Raw genomic sequence first — 22,149 nt, 5'->3', positions numbered from 1 at the left:
TATTTGAAAATCTCTTTTTCTTCTTTCAGCTGCTCAGCCACAGTGGGGTTTCCACAGTGGACCATCTGCTTCCCTGCTTGTCACCCTACCCCAGCATCCTCCTCTATATGTCCTCCATGAACCTCCTCTGAGGGCTTCCTCGTTTCCTCCTGCCTGACTGCTCCATCAGACTATCTGAACTGAGAACAAAAGGCTAAGGCTGGCTTAACAGCAGATATTAGAAATATTATCCAACTCAATATTTAACAAAACAAAATGTCATATTTCAGCTTATTTACCAACAGCTGGCTCTTGGCTAAGCAGCAGTACATCTGTCTTTGTTACTTTGTTGTGTTCCCTCCAACATTTATGTTTTTGTTCATGTTTGCAGTGTTTCTGTGCATCACTGTGCTCAAAGGTTTCTGTGGTACAATAAACAGACACAAGTGGAGCCGCAGTGTCCAAACTGTTCATTTTACACATGTGCTGTATTTGCAGCACATTTTCTGTCAAAGTGATGAAGCTGTTTTCTTCCTTCATCTGTTGTTATGCGTGTCTTTATTCTGTTTCAGTGTGTTGAGTTTCGCTCCACAGAGCGAGAGTACTTTTATAATTACTAGATCAAGTCAGGTTAAGAATTAGCGGCACTCATGCTGACATCATGCTGTGGTTCAGAGGAGCACGAGATGCAGTTCTTGCACATTCAGCCTCTGTCCAACATCAGTGAGTATCTTTTACTGTAAGAACGTAGAGATTATCTCAGAAACCAGCTCTGCTATTGTTGTTGTTTGAGAGCACATGCTGAGAACTGAACAGTTGAACCTTCTGGGAGCTGTACTGACCAATAAGTCCCAGTAAAGCCAAACACTATCTTTTGCCAATGATGATGAATATTTATGGGTAAACATCCTGCTGAATGTTACAATTCGTCACAACTTCATAACTTCGTTATCATGTCACATATGCTCTCTTCTTACCATAGCTCCCAGTCTGAGACAGGGGTACTGGGTTCTATTCAGTCCTAGCTGTTTGAGGCTCATGGTTCCCACTGTAGTGGGCAGCTCAGGTTCAAGCTCCATGGCCCAGACGTACTGCAGACAGCACAGAGCCAAGCCGTAGAGCAGGATGAACGGAGAGCACAATGTGGCTGCATGTCGCCTGAAAACACAGACCACCCCTCCAACTCAATCAAAATACTAAAATACTGTGAAACTATTTTAAACACACAATTATTAAAAACACTTTTTCCACTGCTATTGATAATTGTTGTTGTGTGATGTATTTTTTCTGTACAATATCTGTAATCTTCTTAATTATTAGTTATTATTTGCAAAATCCACAATCAATGATTTTTTTAATATATAAAAGAGGAGTTGCTCTGTTTGGGATAAATTTATATAACAAATTTATTCTTGGAAGCAAGCAACCAGACCTGATTCAGACCAAACCAAGTCTTCATCAGGGTCTGATAGATACACAGTCAGGATTAAGTAAGTATTCAGTTTTTTAACCTCTAGGTGTTACATTTGTGTAGATTTCTCTAGTTCTGTTACTAAACTAATTAAAAAATCAAAAATAATTAGAAGTAATTAGAGGAATAATTAATAAATATTTAAGAAGTATCAACTAACATTTTTACACACAATAACCAGGTTATGTAGCAGACTCGTGACTTGTTCTGTCACAAATGTGCTGATGTGTAACAAACATGTGGTAACAGTACCTCGCACGCAGGATCCAAATGAGACACGCCCACAGCAGCAGCACGAACGTTAACCAGCTGTGGTATGTGATGCTCCAAACCTGGACACAAAGTGACTGTGTGTGAAAGTCTGTGACGCTGCTGCAGGTGCTGAAATGAGTCTGAACAGAACTTCATGGTTACCATCATTGCGATGAGAGCACAGATGTAACTCTGCTGCATGACCACTTTCCCCAGCAGGAAGAATGGGCTTTCACTCTGTTTCCCACTGCAGGCCACATTCGCCTCTGCACCAAAAAACAAAGAATCATATTCATTTTCACAATGTTGCGTTAGACCTCCAACAACCATTTGTTGAGGTAAAACAAGAAAAAAACAGCTGTGACAGCTCATAGGTTCTGAGGCACAGCAGGGACTCGATCTCCCTCTCACAGTCACATTAAATACTACAATATTACAGATCTAGAGGCAGCTGTGGCTCAGGAGGTGGACAGGAGGAGGAGGAGGAGGTGGACAGGTTGTCTACCAATTAGAAGTTCAGAGACTTAATCCCCAGCTCCTAAAATCTGGGTGTCAAAGTATCATTGAAACCTGAGTTGCCCAGTGCATCAGTGTGAGACCTGCGACAGCCTCAACCAGTGGAGCTGCTAACCACGATGGTGGTGGAGCTCACAATGATCCACCGGGAGCAGGCAGCAGCCACTCAAAAACACCTGGAGAGAAACGGGCTGTATTCCTGGTAAAGGATCACCTGGAAGCACAGCCAGGGTCCCTGTGAGAGCCCCAGCAGCCAGCGTGGAAGAGCCAGCCAGTCCCACTGAGGTACTGAGGTAGGTCCTGGTGGCTACGGATGCTGCATCCCGTTCACCGGGAGCCGCACAAGTGCCAGGGCAGTAATGTTAGAAATGTGGGTAACCGGGGCACCTTTGTCTGGACTGCCGGATGATGGATGGCAGGTAATATGGTGCTTATACCATGCCCATGAAACGCTTAGGCGCTGCTGTTTTTTCTACGACATTGGATTAAACCAAGGGCAACTAAAAAGCTCGATGGCTCCCCTGCCTAAGTCGGGGGACGTGGGTATGTGGCGGGATGTGGTCTGTGGATCAGCTGCAGGGGAGGGTGGAGTGGTGGGTTCAGGGGGCAGTGCCAGTGGAGGCTGGTCAGCACACCTTTGACAGTAATTGTGTGATTTTGCGTCTTCTGTTTCAGTAGACACGTAGAGGTGACGCCGTGCTGAAAAGTCAGACACTCTTTGGCTGCATGAATCAGTGCACTCGTGGGAACATATTGTAAATGTAAACCTGTCATGATGGCAGCTTTCTGGCTGAGTGTGGGGTCCTTCATGCTAGACTGAGTTACGCTAGAGCTGCAGGAAGCAAGTATCTCAGTCACATGACTTGTGGTCATTTATGTGTGGCTGAGGTCATAAGGGGGTGATATTCACTGGCACCAAATCTGAGACCCCTGATCCCAGATGAATTGTTGGGTGTACTTATAAGTGATATGTTTTTCATCTATTAAAACTCATTTTTTTTTGTTTGAGTATACTCTATCTGTAGACCCCGTTTCAAAGACAATTAAATGTTGTTTTTCAATTAAGCTGAAAAAGTCAGTGATGCCCACACAATATCATTCACTGTTTCTTTCACATTTTTTGTGGGCTATATCATAAATGATTCACTTCAGGGTGTCAGATTGATGTCCTCTGTTCAGTCCTATAACAGCTGTCCACTGTTTGATTCTTTTCTGACACACTTCCATACTGGTTGAGTTATACTGGTTAGTTTTCTTTGAAAAATAGCAGCTAGTACCGAGATAGGGCTGATTGTCTTCAGTCACAGTCCCTCCACTTTCTGTTGGTACAGACAAGAGTACGACCTGAAACATAGAACACACAAACACACACACCGATGTTTATTTGTACTTATGTGGAGGGTATATGACAGTTTCCATATTAAATAGTTCCAGCCCTCTCTGCACAGCAGCACAAAGAGCAGCACGGTCGATACTGATATGAGTAAGAAGAAACCCCCAGTGCATCATGGGAAGCCCCCAGCAGCCTTAACATATTGAAATGTAACTAAGGAAGGACTCATGCACGGCCCATTTTGTGCACCAGTAAAAAACATATCTATGTCTTGAATTTGAAAAAAATCATGTTTTATTTTTCACTAAAGAGGGGTTCAGTGAATGCGCATATGAAACTGGTGGGGTTCGGTACCTCCAACAAGGTTAAGAACCACTGGGTTAGACACTGTATTTCTGCAATTTTTAGAGCCAAGTACAATAACTTCAGTTTGATCTTAGTGTAGAAACAAGAAATTAGAGTCACTCAGGTCTTCATGTCTGACATTCCTGCAGTTTAACTAATTGGTGTGTATCATCTGGCTTCATGGAAGATAAAGCAGGGTGTCATCTGCACAGAAGTGTACGCTATACCTACTAATGATACTGCCTAGGAGAAGCATGTATAATGTAAACTGAACTGGTCCTAGCACTGAACCCTGTGGAACTCCATTACAATATATTTTACACCTTACAATATAAAGCACCCTGAGGCAACTACTGTTGTCATTTGAGGCAATACAACTGAAACTGAACTGGATATATAGTGATGATAGACAAGCATTTCTGAAGTACAAAAAAGAGAATTAAAAAAACAGAAGAGACGAAGAATCTCTATTTAAATATCAGTCGTAGGCAATAGATTATTAAATCCAAATAGAGCCTTTTGTACAGCTAATAGAAATGATCTACCTGTGTGTCGTCTTCACAGTCGTCTTTTTTTTCATTCCAAGGCTGTAATTCCACCAGCTCTTCTTTTCTCTCTCGTCTTTTCTCCTGTTGCTGCTTTTCCTGCAGAAAAAGAACAAGCCCTTAGAAGATATCAGAAAACAGAGTTTTTCAAAAGTCACGTGGCAGGTACAAAAGTCCATCAGCTGCAGAGTCTGTCTGTGTGCCAGGCTAAACCCACCTGGGCCTCTTTGCTCTCCTAATGAACAATGTAAAAAATCATTTCCATAAAAGGGTTATTTTGTGATAAAAGCCTGTCTTTATTATGTTTGTTTGTTTTTATATTTTGAATATCGATATGTTTGGGTTTTTGTAAACACTGTTTCAATACGTGAGATATGATACCGTAACAAAGCTTTTCATTATGTTTAAATACTTTATCAAAGAAAAGCCAGTGGGGACACATTCAGTACAAAGATAATATAATGATATTTTATAATATAAAAAGAGTGAGTGAGTAGATACCACGTTAGAGCCTCCATGACATCCTGTTCTGAGAACAGTCACTATGGTAGTATAGAGCAAAAACAGGATTCCTGGGTTGACATAAGCTGGCCAGTCATGACTGCTGTTCAGATTAAGGTCATAGGGCAGGGTGCAGTTTCCTGGTATGATGATGTCCTTCAGACCAAAGAGTCTAAGCAGAAAAAAGAGAAAGAAATCGAGGAATACACCAGTGTTAATAATGGCTTACTAATACTGTTGTGACCAGGTGTATGTGTGTATCTAGAACATTGTGATCAGGTGTGATCAGTGAAAATTTGGCACCATAGACAGACTTGATGACCATAAGCAAAGATGTAGCGTCGTAGCCACAATGCTAAAGTACGATTAGCATCAGTTAATTCAGTAAAGTCTGCAAGTGAAGTATTTCAGATGTTCTTTTGTTTTAACTTTGATGATTATGGCTTATAGCTCGCTAAAATTATAAATGCAGCTTCTCACGGGTGCTGGTTTAGCGTTAGAGGCTACCACATGGTTAGAACACAGCAGCCCAAGTCTGACCCTTGACCTCTCCTTTTGACAACAACAATAGATTCCCTGCAGGGTCCTCTTGGGGTTTTCTTGACCGTCCTCTCAGGAGTCTCACTTCAGTCAACTTTCCATTGATATGCTTTGTTCCAGCAATGTGCATCTGTGTCTTACCTCTGTGAGTCATTATCTCAACAATCCAATGAGCAGTCTTTCCTATGATTGTGTTTGTGTGCACTGAACAAGCAGGAACTCAAAATGTGTACTGAACATAGAATATTCTACAGTAACCTTTTTGAATTAAATGACAAAAGAAGAAAGCTTTTTCATATTTTGGGGGGATACACTAGTACACGTCTTTTGGGGGGTTGTTTGTTTGTTTGTTTTGTTTTGGGGTTTTTAAGTTGGGCACCATGTCTTTCATCACTAATAAAATAAGTACAAGTACTGTGGGCCACAGATTTTCATGACCTGTGTGTTACATGCAGTAAACAAATTCCCCTCCTGGGATAAACGAAGGAACAGAATCTTATCATTTCTTTCACCATCCACATTACAGACACACTTCAGTCATATGCAACAGCTGTGCCTTTGTCAAAATTCTAATAGTCTTTTTTACACAGTTGAACTCATCTTTAGGTTCATGTTGATGTGTGCTGGTACCAAATATGTTCCAAAGTGATCAAATAAAGTGTTGAGCTGTCTTAAGATCAGCTGACACCAGGGACACAGAACAGTAATATCGAAAAAGTTAAGAGTTCTTTTTTAAGTACTACTAATAATCATAAAGTATTTAAACAAAGTTTCTTCATATTGGAAAACGTATACATTAACAGACTGGCAATCATCAGCCTACCTTAAAAAATGAAAAGTATAGGAATTAAAAGCACAACACAGATTTCAATTTACTATCATATTTACTTGTTTTGCAAAGAATCCCTGTTGAACATTTGACTATTTTCCCGTCAGCTTCACGAAAGAGGCACAGACTCAGTTTTACGACAGTGGAATATGTTTGCTGGGTAAACGTCGACTAGGCTGACTGATGAACAGCTGGCTAAGTGATACCGATACAGAAACCTGCCAAGAGGGCCGTGATGTCATGGGGAAGAAACTGAGAAGAAGAGAGATCGTAAGTCCCAGTGGAGGCTCATTCCACTCATACCTCTCATGCCAGCACAGTCACACTGCGTTCATTTCGTTTCTTGTCACTAAACTTGAATAGTTGACCCGACTTTTGGTGCAAAGAGCAATTTCATAGCCACAGATGAATATGTGTGTACTGATGCAGTTTAGGAGGGTTTACAGGCATGAAGGGAAGGGCACAGCAAATTAATTTTTTATTGTTGTAGGTTATATGTGTTTAAATACTGTCCTCTGACAGTCACTCCACCATAAAGACGGGATCTTTATTACTCAAATGTTAAAACCGACCAAAACAGGTCCGTTTGTTGGACAGAGGCAAAATTTTGTATTGTTGCCTCTGTAAATCATGACTGAGGTGTGGACTTTCAGCTCTAATTCAAGGGGTTTAACACAAATTATGGATTATCTGTTGAGGAATTAAAGCTACTTTAAACAGAGGCTCAAAAATATCAGAGGCTCAAAAATAACTGGACATAAGGCTGACAGGGAATTTCTTTTTAAATATGAGGCTCAAAGTGATTCCACCACCACAGAGAGAGAACAGAGAGAGCTAAAAAAATCCAAATAAACTCTTAATCAATGAATTCAAATATTTTTATTTGTTTAGATTAGAAAGTCTGCACTTCAGTTATATGTTGACAGTTTGAATTAAATCCACTGTTACAAATCTGTTTGTGCAATAAATTATTGACCCAACTGTATCAAGATGTATGTATGTCTTTAATAATCAGGCCCCATCTTATCTTAATGACCTTATAGTACGGTATCACCTTATCAGAGCGCTATGGGGTATTTAAAGGCCCCTCTTCTGTGGAACCAGTTTCCAGTTTGGATTTGAGGGACAGATCCTCTCTACTTTTAAGATTAGGCTTCAAACGTCACCTTTTAACAAAGCATTGTTGGGCTGTTACAATGTTGCTTTAAGCTCAGGCTATTGGGTGCTTCCCATGATGCACTCAGCATTTCTTCTCCAGTCACTTGTTCTCACTCATGATGTGCCACTACAGCATGCCCTTACGTATCGTCTCTCTCTGTATCTCATAGTTTGGGCTTTGTCCTTGTCGTCCTTTACTCCCTTTTCCCTCTTTTCTTTCCCCTCACCCCACAGATGGCTGCCCTGCCAAAAACTGGCGCTGCCAGAGGTTTCTTCATGTTAAACTAGAGTTCCCTTTTCCCCCAAGTTACATGTCCTCCAACACTGATGAAATAGCACTTTTGCCTGCGGTCATTGGGCATCTATTTCTGTTGAAATCTGCTGAATAACCATGCACGTTATGAAATGATGCAACCAAAGGTTCACTGTCCCCTGTAATTCTAGGGTGCATATGTATATAATTTGTTATTATGAAGACTTACCTGGCCCACAGGCTTTGTGGGGGGAACAGGGCCTGGGCCAGCAGACTCTGGTATAAATACAGACACACCATATGGCCAGCAGTGAAGAAGCCCACCATCACACACAGCGCATTGAAACCCAGGTGGCTGATGGGAAGATGACATGCCCACCAAGTGCAAATACCAATGAAAAGCAGGAAGTAAATGGCTGAGAAGGCAGATGGCAGCGTGATCCCTATGCAGAAAAGGTCAGAGGTTTATATGTCATGTACACAAAGGTCCAGAAAATGAACCACAAACAAAGCAGGCCTATAAAATGTTTTATGCTCCTTTGTGTCTTAAAGGAATAACACAGTATTTTTTAAAGAGGAACTGTAAGCGTTTATCCAGATAAATCTTTGTCATGAGTCAGATGGTGATTTGGTCATTTATGATCGAGATTTTCACTGTTTGACTATGTTGATGAAAACCATCGAGAATTTCATGAGATGACATGAATTTCCTTTAGAATTTTAATTTTTTTACGTTACAACGAAGCAAAATCAGCGTGTAGCTTTTGTCTAGGCAAACAAATGAAATGCCGTCATGTAAAAAGAATCAGTCGTATTTCGGCTGTGTTTTTGCTTTCAGCATTTAGACATTTATTCTCATTTACCCTGTTTCTCCAAATCTCCTGTCAATCTTTATTTTGCTATTCGAGACAGGTAAACTAATACTTGCGGCAGCCAGTGGCCCCCCTCAGCCTCCTGGTAGCTGCACCTATGGTATCAATTTAAAATCTATGTCCCTTCATTTTCGAGTTATCGTGTTCACAAACTTGGGTCTCCGCGTCGCACAGCAGGGTGACGACAACACACCATCGGCCTTTTACAGCTGAGGGGTAATAAAAAGTAACAAAAAACAAAACACAGGATGATAAGATTAATAGATCTCACCAGCCAGACCCAGCAGGCTAATAGCCAAGATCCTCCCCAGGTCCCGCAGAACTTTCTGGGCTGTAGCCTTCAGCTGCTCAGCCAACTGCTTGGCTCTGGTTACTGTGGAAACCTCATCAGCATCACCAGCTAATGACCTCTCTTCTTCATCTTCCTCTCCTGTTGCCTCTTCTTCATTACCATCATCATAGTCACTGTTATCATCATCCCCAACGTCTTCTGTGTCGTCTGTTGAATTATGTTCTAGCTAAGATGTGTAGGAATGAAAAGAAAGACATGCTTTATAAATGACATCATCCAGAGGATTTCTTCAGTTACAGGAGTAGTGCTGGAGCTGATATCCTACACTTTATGTGTCATTTCATGTGACACATTCTTAGGTCACTGTATGATAATCTACTGATGAAATAAATGTAGAAATCTGAATATACAGTACTGTGCAAAAAGGCTTGAGCCAGTCCTTCTTTCATTATATTTTGTAATGCTTTCTGGATATTTCAGAGGTTTTCTTTAGACATCGGCTGCTTTTGACAAAGGAACGCATCTTTTATATTTTGACCTGGTACGTTGTAACAACATGTGGCAAGTAGACAAAAATAAGGCAAAAGTAAAGGTGTGAGGCCTAAAAAATAAAAACTACAGTATATGAACAGTATCTGAAACTCATTTACTGTTCACTGAAGTCTCAGTATGGTTGGTCAGGGGATCCAACAGTGAGTCTACAGCTATCTGTAAAACATGGTGGAGGCTCCGTCATGGTTTGGGGCTCTATTTCAAGTACCATCATATTTTGATCCATCATGCAATACCAACATGACATTGATCCCAAACACAGCACCAATGCAGTCAAAGCATACCCGAAAAAACACACTGTGTAACACGCTCAGTATGGATTGTCCTCCCGAGAGCTCCCTTATTCACATTCAGAAGCAGGTGATTTCTCCCACACCACTTCACTAAACCATCCACTTGTGTCCTCCTCCTCCTGTCCATAATTAACACATGTAACCACTGCAGAATTATTAGAGTATTTCTATAGATGGCATGACTTGTAGTGAAAATCTGAGACATCAAGATGATCGGGACTGGAGACAGCAGTGTGAGACGCTCCTGCACTGCACACAAACAAGTGTGTAGCAGAGGAGGCAGCAGAGAGCTGGAACTAAACCTGTTGAATAAATGGCTCTTTACTCCCTCCAGGCTGCCCACTGCACTGATGGCTGTCCATCTGTCACCTTAAACCCAGTGATTTTCTTCACTCCACTCCACCCATCCCTCCTGTTGTTCTGCTCGAGTTTGCCCTCGAGCTTCCTTCTGTAGAAATTCTTGCATTTCTGTGAATTCACCCCCAGTCTGTTATGCACTTTCCGTAGTTCTTCCCTCCCCCAGACCTGAAGGCTATGGACTTTAAAAAAAAAAAAAAAAGTGGGCACGCCTTTTTTTTTCTTCTTTTCCAGAAGTCAGAATTCTGACTTTCATCTCAACATTATGAGAAAAAAGTCAGAATTTTGACTTTTTTTCTTAGAATTTTGACTTTAATCTCAGAATTCTGGAAAAGAAGAAAAAAAGACATGCCCACTTTTTTTTTCCAGTGGCCCTAATCCTCTTCCATATTATTGTTCTCAAAGCAGAAAGTAGTCCTTGCTAGTGAGATTATGCATTTACAAAATATGTTACACTTCTCAAAAAAACATGAAAGGAACATGTATTCAGAGCACAGCATCAAGTCAGTTAAACTTCTGGGACACCGAGCTGTTAGTGAGCAGCTTTGTGTTAATGAAATTATCAACAGGTGCACTAAAGAGGCAACAATGTGACAACCCCCCCCAAACACGTTTTCCCTCCTCACCTTTTTGACTGTTTTTCACTAGTTTTGCATTTGGCTACAGTCTGTGTCCCTACTGGTAGCATGAGGTGATACCTGGACCCTACAGAGTTTGCACAGGTAGTCCAACTCCTGCAAGAGGGACGCCAATGCGTGCAATTAACAGAAGGCTTGCTGTGTCTCCCAGCATAGTCTCAAGATCATGGAGGAGATTCCAAGTTATTCAGGCAGAGCTGCACAGGGCTGTAAAAGGCCCACCAGCACGACCAGTATGAGGTCCTTTGTGCAACGAGGAACAGGATGAGCAGAGGGTGCAATGACGATGCAACCCTCTCCAACAGCCCCCATGTTCACTGCGGATCCTGACTGACATTGGCAGCTGAGAGCAGGTTCACCCTGAGCACATGCGACACATGTGAAAGCGTGTGGAAAAGCTGTAAAGAACATTATCCTGCCCGTAACATCATTCAGCTTGGTCAGTTTGGTGGTCACCCTGCCTGCCATTAGGTATCAGGATGAAATCCTTGGACCCATTATCACACCCTGTTCTGGTGCAGTGGGTCCTGGGTAACTCAACACAGTTTGAGTTCCTGTAATACAACTTCACCAAACTGAACAAACCTGACACATTTGGTTTTCACATTGATTTTTGGGATGTCTTTGAATTCAGCCCTCTGTAGGCTGATAATGTTTTATTTCCATCAATCGATGTGGCAGCCTTTTATTCCTAATACATTACTCAGTCCGTATGAGGATGTTCTCTCTGGTGACAAAGTAGATGTGGAAAGGTGGTAATGTTCTGTCCAGTGAGACATGGTTAAAATCACCAGTAAAAGCACTGGTATTTTACTGCTAACCCAGAATGCCAGGTTGTTATCTCTAAACAGACCCCCCTTTCTTCATTTAGCAGGACACCGTTTGAGGTCCAAACTTTGGTTATTGGCGATTCTGTTTTGAGAAACATGAAGTTAGAGACACCAGCAACCAAAGTCAGCTGACTTCCAGGTGCCAGAGCGTGCAACACTGTGGGAAACCTGCCTAGATTTGTAAATTTATACTAGAAAAATCAAAAGCTATGCCGTTATTTTTGTGCCTCTATTCTGAGTGCACGTAAAAAAATTTTTGCAAGAACAAATGTTGCATTTTGAGGAGAAAATTATTTTGAGTACAGAGAAGTTTAATTTGAGCGAACAAAATTCATTGCTGCGTGCAAGAAATGTACTTCAGTGCTATTATCCATCCACACACACAATAACAGCCCCCTCGCTCAGTTGTTGGCATTTGCTCAGATCTCTGCTCTGTGTGCTCACAGACATCTGCGGACCTGCTCTCAGTGTGTCGTGCTCAACTCTCTGTACATCGTTATAAGTGTGCCACAAAACCAACCAATCACAGACTTGGATGCAAAAATTCTGATTGGCTGTTAAGAGACACAAAAATAACGCCATAAAAAACAGTGTTATTTGTTGATCGAGTTTCTGATTTCTTGGGCTTTTTATCTGATTCTATGCTCAGTTCAGAATTATAGTTATAGAAAAAAATAAGGTTTAAGTGGACTTCAGAAATAGAATAAATGATAAGAAAACTGCCTAAGAGAGTCCAGGCTGTGCTGTAGAATAAAGGTGGTCATACCAAATATTGACGTTCCAGCGAGTAAGAATTGCACATCCCTTGTTTTTCCCTTATCTACTGTATTTGTATTTATGTTTGACAACGTTTTGATAAACTGATGTACCCATTACCCATTTTTCTAGCAACATATAAAGAATTGAAGGCTGACTCAAGACCTCTGAGTAGTACTGTTGAGGAATTTGATGAAAACTCTGTAATTGGTTTCACTGATTAATATCCATTTACTTGATTTGGTGAGGGACAGATTATCACACTTAATTGTGTGTGAGTATCAAAAATTTGTAAGAGGACTTCATTTTTCACCCCGTCTATTTTAGTTTTTGATGAAAAAATATGTTATATATTGTTGTTCATCTGAGGTTGTATTTCAATCATTTTAGAACCTGCTACGATGCTAAAAGACAAAAAACAACAACACTATTTTGTTTTTACTTTCTCCTTGCTGCATGCACTAATGGTTGTCCATCTATCATATATAGTTTTTATGTGTAATATTGCGTCTTCTTTGATTTCAGCACAACAACACTGTTGGTTTCCTATGACAAAGATACACATTTAAACATATGCAAAGAGACTCACCGATGTAATGTTGGCAGCAGCCACCATTTCTCTGTTCCTGACCAATCTGCTGCAGAGGACGACTGTTACCAATGCAACTATACACACACCAAGGTCTGGGCACAGAAGACGTGCCACTTTCCAAGGGTCTTCCAAGGGAAGCCTATGACACAAGTGCACATGTAAGGCTGTTACAATTACAGGATAAATAAAGTATATCTCATTTCATCTCAACTCATCTAAAACATTTCAGAGATATCATAGACATACACAAAATATATCCACATTGCATGGTGGATGTATGGATATCATCACAATCCAGAGTTCTGTTAGGAACACTGGATTTATGCAAATGTTATTAGACACATTATTGCAAATCAAACAAAACGTTAGATACATGACTAATAGAAGACAATTTCTTCACCAAATCAATACAGAATGCTAACAGATGAATGTATACAGGCAATAGTGAAGGATACGTTTCCATCCAGTTTTTAGGTTGCACTCATGCAAATAGATTTAAGGTCGTCTCCTGCCAAGTTCAACCTAATCTAATCGGTTTAATCTGCAGCTTTACAAAAACAGCATGCAGCCCATGGGACAAAGATGCCCACTGACAGGAAGAAGGTCTCCTGCAACAGTTGCTCTGGGCCCTAATCGTTATCATAGAGTGAGTTTGGGAAAACACAAAAAGATAGAAGACAGGCAGCCTTAAGTTCATAGAAGTGTTGCAACTTCTCCAAGATGTTACCAAGTACCTCGAAGAACTGTGTGCAATTCTAGCAATGGGAATAAGTGATGGTTTAAATGCAAAAGGCGCTTACATTAAAGTAAATTGAATTAAATGTAATTTAGTGTACAGCGCTATGTTCAAATGAAGAAGTATTAATGGCAGTGTTTTAAAATCAGCATCTTCATTTCAGTATTTTTCCTCAGGTATCTATTCAGTTCAATTTATTTTTAATTCTCTTATTTATAGAGTGTAAAACTTACAACAACTTTCATCTAAAGGTGCTAAAATAATACAGAGAAAGGCCAAACAATCATGTGACCCCCCTGTGGGCAAGTGCATTGCAAGTGCAAAGGAAAAACTCCCTTTTAACACAAAGAAACGTGTGGGAGAACCAGGCTCAGGGGGGAGGCAGCCATCTGCCACGACTGGCTGAGGGTGAGGAGAAAAGAAGAGAGCGGTGGGAGCCTTTGCATTTACTTGTAGGCTACCTTTACCTATTATTTCCCACAATCAGCCCATCAGCGACAGTGACAGGGATAAATGGTGCAACTCATAGAATTAGTTACATAGTTACCAACCTTGACAGTCCTATATGTCTGGTTATGGTATTCCATTGTGAACAGTTATCACCTATTGCAGTGTTGAGAGGAGGATATGTGTATAGTACTGTCTGGAAGCAGATATGAGCCAGTACAAATAGCAGACTGGTGCAGAATATTGCTCTGATAAAGCGTCCTGTGTGACCTAAAAGACAAAGACAGGAGAGATACAGTTAAATGTTCTAAAAAATGCAGCATAAATAAAACCAAATATTCTACCAAGATAATAACTCTTCTATTTAACAGACATGGAATAAGTATCCTTATGCAAGACACTGAATGCTGAACTGCCCCCAGTGTGACTGAGTGTGTGACTGAGTGTGTGTGAATGTTAGACAAAGCACTTAAGCTGCACCCACACTGGAAGCAATTTGCTCGTCAGCCATCGTTCTGAAGCTGATAGCTGGTCACTTGTGGACATTCAGGCTCTAGATGACTAGCTGACCCTCTAATGCATTTACTACCAAGTCAATCATTAGTACACTTCACTCTCATTGGTAGTCACTTCAGATACTTGCCTAAAAGTTGACAAAAGTTTATCATGGTTCCTGCTCGTGCCCACACTTCCCAGTGCCAGTGGTTATTTCACCCTTTATTCGCTTGAAGACATCATTGACTTTCTATAGTCTCTGACTGCCACATCACTGCAAATGACTCCCAGTGTGTACACAGCTTTAGACAGTGGATTCATTACTGAATTACTCTCTATTAGTAATAAGTTTGTTTTCTTACTTACACATTTTTTCTTACTCATGTTTTGGTTGTTTTTGTTTTATTTTCCAATGAAAATTGACATTGTTACACAATAATGCTGAATGCACCAGTGATACTACATCATGCTGGAGATCTTTACTAACATGGACTGACAAACGTATTAGGAACGATGACACATTGGATTGATCAAAATGAAAATCATCAACCTTCAGAGAGCTGAATTAAAAGACATCCCAAAATCAAAATGACAAATGATGTGGCAGACATGTTCATTTTGCTGAAGTTTCATTATAAGAAATGGTACTAAGTAGTTTGTGTGGTCTCCACGTGCTTAATGGTTTGATACCATTTCTATTTGACAATATATACCAATATCATCATCATACATTTTTAATATTATCTCCACAACACACAGGCGGTAAATCATGGTTACACAGGGAAAAGAGAAGAGGGCCTAGAATGATTCTTAAGGAAGACCTGTATGTACACAACAAGCACTCGACTGCTGATTATTTACAGACAGAATTCATCCCAACGCAGAAAAAAAATTAAAATCAAACAATTTACAACTTTCCTTATAAAAACCCAACAAAAACTCTACCCAGCCTCGAGTTCTTGTCCAGTCTCATTAATAAACACAGATGTGAAAAATAATTTCGAAAGCCTACACACTAGAATAGAACAAGGTAACTACAGCATCAACCTTTCACTGGCATTAATTGGCCTATTTACAACACTTACATTCAAATGGAAAATTCTACCTCAAATGCATCACCTCAGTGCTCCAGATGACAATCACAAACTACTGGATGAAATCACTCAACTCGCTAAAGACAAAATTATATCATAAAAAACAGAAACCAAAAATCTCCATAGCAACAGTACAATGTTTATTCAAATGGATACAAATGGACAGCTAGAGTAACTCATGGATGGATACAGAACAAAATAGACTCAAAAACATTTACAGACCTTCTTGCTTTACATTGTACGATTTAAAAAAGAATAACATCATAAATAAGCCACTGCTTTTCTCCTGAACTGAAGACATTTAAAATTAAAATCACGCAACCCAAAAAAACAACCTCCAAACCCTATAAAGTCATCTAAACTACTGCCATGAAAACTATATTTTTAAACCGGAAAGAACCAATGGATTCTTTTTTCACTAAACACATAACATTAGGGACAATACCTTCTCACCACAGGAATAATATTTGCCACTGATTGGCAAATCTCGTTCACAAAAATGGACCTAAGCTTTGCACAGTGACCAAAAGAACGAGATCGTGGAAATGAGCTTTCATGAAGGGTGGCTGGCCTCTCCCTTACAGACAGGGTGAGGAGCTCAGCCATCCGGGAGGGGCTCAGAGTAGAGCCGCCACTTCTCCACATCAAAAGGAGCCAGCTGAACAGACCCAGGATACAGTGGAGCGATTATACCTCTTGGCTATCCTGGGAACACCCTGGCGTTCCCTTGGATAAGCCAGAAAGAAGGCTGCATCCCTCGCAGCCCGTCCCCGGATAAGCAGAAGAATATGGATGAATAGATGGATGGACAGCTTAATAAAAAGCAGGTGTCAAATGCATAAAAGATGGGACCTGTAAACACAGATGGTCTTACCTTTGATGGTGTGTTTGTTGGGACACAGGAACCATGGTAAAAGCAGCAGGTACAAGAAGTAAACCAATGACAGGATGTTGAAGCGAAAAAGACAAGCTGTAAAGACACAGACAGTGCAGTCAAACAACAGTGTGGATTTAAGGCCTATCTTTAACCAGAGATCATCTTATTACGGAATCATATCAGGAATAATGATTCTGATATATTTTCAAATTATTCCCATATTTATTTTGATGTCAGCTACACACCTGTAACATTTCAGGACTGTATTGTTTCAGTTTCATGTAAACTTTTTGCTCATCAAACAATCAACATGTGATTAAAGTGAAAACTTTAAGCTTTAATTCAAGAGGTTTAACAAAAATATGACATTAACTGCTTATGAATTACAGCCATTTGTCTTAACCCTGAAATACATTTGAGAATCACTTTAAGTTGTCGTCTGCTGTCTCAGGCCTTTTCTGTGTTACTGAGCTTTCTTGGCAAAAACATACAAGACAGTTGATTTAGCCACTCCTATACATTTAACTTTGTTTTTTCTTCTGTGTTTAGTATTTTCAGCCCACTGGTGGCATACTTTACTTGCACCAAGACCTCTTTGAATCTACTGAGAGGTACAATGAAAAGTTAGCCAATGTAAATTCAACACTTATTAATAGCTCGTGCAATACCTTTGTTAAATTCTTAGATTTAAAACTGAATTACTTCAATGACAGTTAGCTTGTTTGAATTACTGTTTGAATCTCCTGATGTGGTGTATAGTGGGAAACGAAATGTAAATACTCGGATAACAACTAAAGCATTATCATAATGACTGTTGAGAAGCATGGCTTTATTCTTTATAATGAGACTATTCATAACTAAAAAAGCACTCAGTGTTTAAACAATAGCTGGATATGTACTGAAAAAATAATTCAGTTGAGAACCAGTTCTGTTTGTTTTATCAAAGCTGTGTGTTACAAAGAAGAAGATGAGAGAGAGACGGGTCTGACAGTGAAGATGAAATAAGCAGAGGTAGTTAAGGTAGATGAGTTTAAATACTGTTCTCTACTATCAAAAGCAAGGACAGTGTACAAGAGAGATGAAGAAGAGCACAAACAGGGTGGAGACGAGTGTTAGGGATGCTTTGTTACAGAGAGGAAAGGGACTCGTACTTATAGTGGTTCTCTACTCTGAGAGCTCACAGCCCTTTTTACTACAAGCTTCATTCTCTGTCTCTCACACACACACACACACACACACACTCCAACTCCAACAGACTTTGCTACTTGGGCTTCGATGTCTTACCCAAGGATACTTTGGAAAGTGACCCACTCTACCTCCAGAACCACAGCCACTCACGAGTACCAGTGAAACCTGCTAATGAGACACACTGTTCAAGCCTTTTAATTCAGCTGATGTTTATGTTATTAATATATTTTCATATCCTTTAAAAAAATCAAATGCAAGCTTGTGTTTTTTTCCCCAGAGATCCAGATGTCAACCGTCCTCCCTCTGAAGGTGTCCTAGCCAGGGTGGCTTTGGGGTCAAGCACCCTTCCTTCACCCACACCCGGTAACAGCAGCTCACCACTAAATCCATGCATCTGGTAACTAATTAGGTTAAAATTTAGTGGCCTGGAAAAAAGATCTGCTCATTTTTAAGGCTACAGTAACCTGTAAGAACCCTGAGAGTGATGCAATAATAATACACAGAGCTAATGCTGATCTTGAGAGGAGAGAATGGGAACGCCTTGGCCACCAACACAATTATTATCTCTGTTGCATGTAGATATAGGAAGGGAGCGAATTCCTTGGAATAATCCAACAAGGCAAAAAAAAAGCAGAGAAAAAGACAAATATTACAGATCCAATTTGTGGCTCCATAGTGTTCAGGTGGGAGTTGCTTGTCTTGCAGTTATTGCTGTAATTTACTAATTTCATGTCACTTCCAGGGCCAGATCTTTGGATAATCGTTTGTGCTCATCCCAAGGAACTAGGGATCCAATTTTTATTTATTTGTTTTTCTTTTTTCCCCCAGTTGCCAGCCAGAGCCTCCTCTTCAGCATCCTCAAATAAACTTTCCCATTAATTGGATGATAATTCGAGCATACTCTCTGGTCCACCTTTTTGAAGATGGGAGCCACCATTTTCAAAAAAAAAAGGGACCCCAGAGGCTCTGTCCAGACCTCCACGAGACACTGCATTGGTGCAAGAAAGGCCCATGCAGTCTGGAGCCGGGGTGCCAAACTCATTTCACATCGCGGGCCACATATAGCCCACTCTGATCTTAGGTGGGCCGGACCAGTGAGACTCCCTTTACTGCCAGTGTAAAGTTTTGTTTTTTTAACTGTAATCATAAAAAAAAAATTTATAGTAGAAAGTTAAAAACTGAAACTTTTCTGTCATTTAATTGTTTATTGCTTAATTACTTTATTCTAGTATGACTGGCCATAAGGAAGGTGTTTATCAGTAGGAAAAGCTGTACAGGTAGTCTGAAATGTATCCTCTGCTTGTTTGTGGTGAGCAGCAGATCAAACCAGTTCAGAATTCAGGGCTTTAGCACATTCAGGCCTGTGAGACTCATTTAGACACTCAGACACATTCTGTATCTCTGCCATTCAAAGACACTTTGGATACAGTTTATTTTATGTAGTATTCAATGCTGAACTTTAAGACTTTTTCAAGGAAGCATTTTTTCATTCAGTGTTTTCATAAAAGCCTTATATCTGTTCTCCTTAGTAATAGTAAATGGATAACATTTACTATTACTAAGGAGAACAGACGTGAAGTTTAAGGCCTGGAAGTTTGAAACCTTTCGTCCTCCACAATAGAAAATGTCTGAGAGTAAACACAGGTATCAGCCAGCTCCTAGTTTTATCAGTTCTGCAGTCAGCTCAGAAGAACAGTGATATCAACAAAGACTTTTAAGATTTGTGATTTTTAGTGTGTTCCATCCATTCTGTTCTGCGTATCCTTTTTAGGCTCGCAGGGGTGCTGGAGCCTCTCCCTGCTGTCTTAGGATAAGAAGCAGAGTACACCCTGGACGGGCCCCCAGTCTGTCACAGGACTGACACACAGAGACAGACAACCATTCACACTCACGTTGCCTATGGTAACTCTATAATTTAGAGTCACCAATTAACCTAACCCCACTAACTGCATGTCTTTGGACTGTGGGAGGAAGCCAGAGTATCCGGGGAGAACCCACCCAAACACGGGGAGAACATGCAAACTCCACACTGATGGTGAAACTGAACTCAGGACCTTCTGATTGCCCGTGATTGTCGACCCATAAAGTGTAATATGGTCAGCGCCTGCATGTATGTTATAACACAGAATATTCATGCTGGTGTCATTTCCATGTTTTTATTTTCTATTTTCTTTTAAGTTCTTGTGTTTTTAAGGATTTTGCATGAGTTTGGTTTTATTTGTTTTATATTTGTTGTGCAAACTCTTTTAGTTTTGTCATGTTGTCATGAGAATATTCTGGCTAGCGCCTTGCCCAGCCCTGTGAGTAACCTGTTTTTCCTCAGTGTTGGGCAATGATAGTTCATAAGGGGAGTGTGTAAGATCAGCAGTGGCTGTACATGGCTCGGTAATGTCACCATTGTCTATTCTTTAGAGCTGCTGACCGAGCAACCCAGGAGGGAGCGGCTACAATCTGCTCAGCTGAGACTAACTATTCAGAACTGAGAAGAACCGAGCTCCCGAACAGTCACTGAATTTAGCACTTAGACAAATATTGGACTGTCTGGTAATTAACAGCTTGCTGGACAGTATTTTTATTTTTGTCTTGACTGTACAGTTTTCCTCTGTGCTCACTGGTGGTTGTTTCTGAGACAACAATAACTGTTATTTTTAGATCTGTGTTTTATTTAGAGGCACCTCTATTCTATTTTATGTGAATTTATTGAGGGGGAATCAATTTATTTTCTTTAAGAAATGATCTGCTCCATTCTCCGTTCCCTGGTCACGCTGCTCTCCCCTGTGGAACCAATGGCTCGTTCAAACCTAGCTGGTGGTGTTGCAGGACACACAAAATTGTGTCACCAGTGGGGCGTTGTGTTGGCTAGCTTTCTTTTTTGAGAAATCGGCAACCACTGGTCTCGCCCCACACCCACAATCATTATCTAGTTTTGTATATACAAGTTATGAGGGCTCAGAAATGCCTGTAAAAATAAATCGCTGAGTGGTTCAGGGAGCAGTGCCAACTGGGCTAATTGGCTGCCTCTCATTTGCTAATCAACCTCGTCCCAGTAGCAAACTGGGACCTGGAGGAGTTCACATCACGCTGTGGACTGCGCAAAATACTCTGAGTTTGCATCACAGTGTGAACTTTGCTACACCAGCATACAGAATCAAGAAATTGTTAAGTGGAAACAGTGTATCTACATGTGTCGAGAGAATGGGTAGAAAGTCTGGCTGCACAGATGAATTTCTAACCACCGTTCAATAGCTGACAGCCAGTATATAGAACAGTTTTCATTGTATGAAGTTAGCTGGGAGGCACTCACTGATTTCCTGTTAGATTAGTCACATAAATGCTGGACTTTAAGCGCAGCTTTTGTCACTGTCATTATAATTTCAAATTATAAGGCCTAAAGCCCCCAAACTCTTTACAGATTAAACTATTAAAAACAGCCAGTACCAATCAAACCTGACCGAGATCCTTCATGTCCACATCCAATCATCAGAATAGATTTTTTTCAAAGGTAAATAGTTGGAAAGATAAATGTAGCCTTTTGGCACTATATTAATCCATTTGCCTCTAGAATGTTCTGTAGATTTACTTGTTACATATATTAACATCTTAAAGATAAAAGAGACGATGAAAATATGCAGTACTTCACAAGAAATTTAATAAAAATAAGGAAAATTGTATGACAGGTTTAAAATTGTATCAGCTTCTATGTAGCTGATAAAAGCTGATACAACTTCTATATAACTTACATCATGCTATCAAAATTGTCTGGAACATATAGATCCACACCCAGTGGATCCATGTCTATACGTACTGTATGAATATTCACATACAGGACAAACTCTGCATTGAGGAGCTCCACCCTGCTGCCCAGTAAAACTTCAGACACGCCCAGAATGATGTCTCTTGACAAACATGATAACACTCCTTAGGACCACAGGCAGCATCTATCTCTCAGTAGCACTCAGAACAAACCCAACAGACAGAGGGCATGTCCAGGGTTCAAACACAAAGCACTTCCTTTTGTTCATTTTCTGATAAAACATATACATAAATACATACAATTCAGGTCCACCATGGTGCAGTTATATTCACATTTTTTCATAATAATATAAAGACATTACAGTATGAGTAAGGCTACTCAAGTACTACTGTCAGTACTACATGATACAGGGCTCGCAAAATTTCAAAATCTCTGGTAGTGTCATGTTTCGGCTGTGTGCAGGCAGGAGAAGGACCCAAATGCAAAACTCACCATACAGGAATTAAACTAAAAAAGCTGCTTTATTGCAGAATGGCATGAAAACCATAACAAACCTAAACTTGGACGTGGATAAACTGACACACAGGAAAACACAGCCATGAGGGAGAACGTGACACAGAACTGAGGGAGAGGCAGACATAAATACACAGAGGG

The 22,149-nt window shown here is 40.4% G+C and overlaps 1 protein-coding gene across 1 annotated transcript in view; it reads right to left on the bottom strand.

Moving 5' to 3' along the window:
* The window catches only part of piezo1 (piezo type mechanosensitive ion channel component 1 (Er blood group)), an 89,917-nt gene that overhangs the window by 50,657 nt on the left and 17,111 nt on the right, over positions 1–22,149 (bottom strand). Inside the window, exons 2-12 of the mRNA XM_005461429.4 lie at positions 16,551–16,646; positions 14,192–14,357; positions 12,902–13,043; positions 8,866–9,112; positions 7,952–8,165; positions 4,943–5,114; positions 4,442–4,540; positions 3,496–3,562; positions 1,865–1,968; positions 1,703–1,782; positions 957–1,137 (exon numbers count right to left, since the gene is read on the bottom strand). Of these exons, the coding sequence (XP_005461486.1) occupies positions 957–1,137; positions 1,703–1,782; positions 1,865–1,968; positions 3,496–3,562; positions 4,442–4,540; positions 4,943–5,114; positions 7,952–8,165; positions 8,866–9,112; positions 12,902–13,043; positions 14,192–14,357; positions 16,551–16,646 (1,568 nt within the window). The remainder of the gene's footprint in view (positions 1–956; positions 1,138–1,702; positions 1,783–1,864; positions 1,969–3,495; positions 3,563–4,441; positions 4,541–4,942; positions 5,115–7,951; positions 8,166–8,865; positions 9,113–12,901; positions 13,044–14,191; positions 14,358–16,550; positions 16,647–22,149) is intronic.

The sequence above is a fragment of the Oreochromis niloticus genome, linkage group LG13, assembly GCF_001858045.2.
Source record: "Oreochromis niloticus isolate F11D_XX linkage group LG13, O_niloticus_UMD_NMBU, whole genome shotgun sequence".
In the NCBI taxonomy this organism is placed as follows: Eukaryota; Metazoa; Chordata; class Actinopteri; order Cichliformes; family Cichlidae; genus Oreochromis; species Oreochromis niloticus.
The sequence above is the reverse complement of the archived record's forward strand: the minus strand, read 5'-3'. Positions and strand labels throughout refer to the sequence as shown.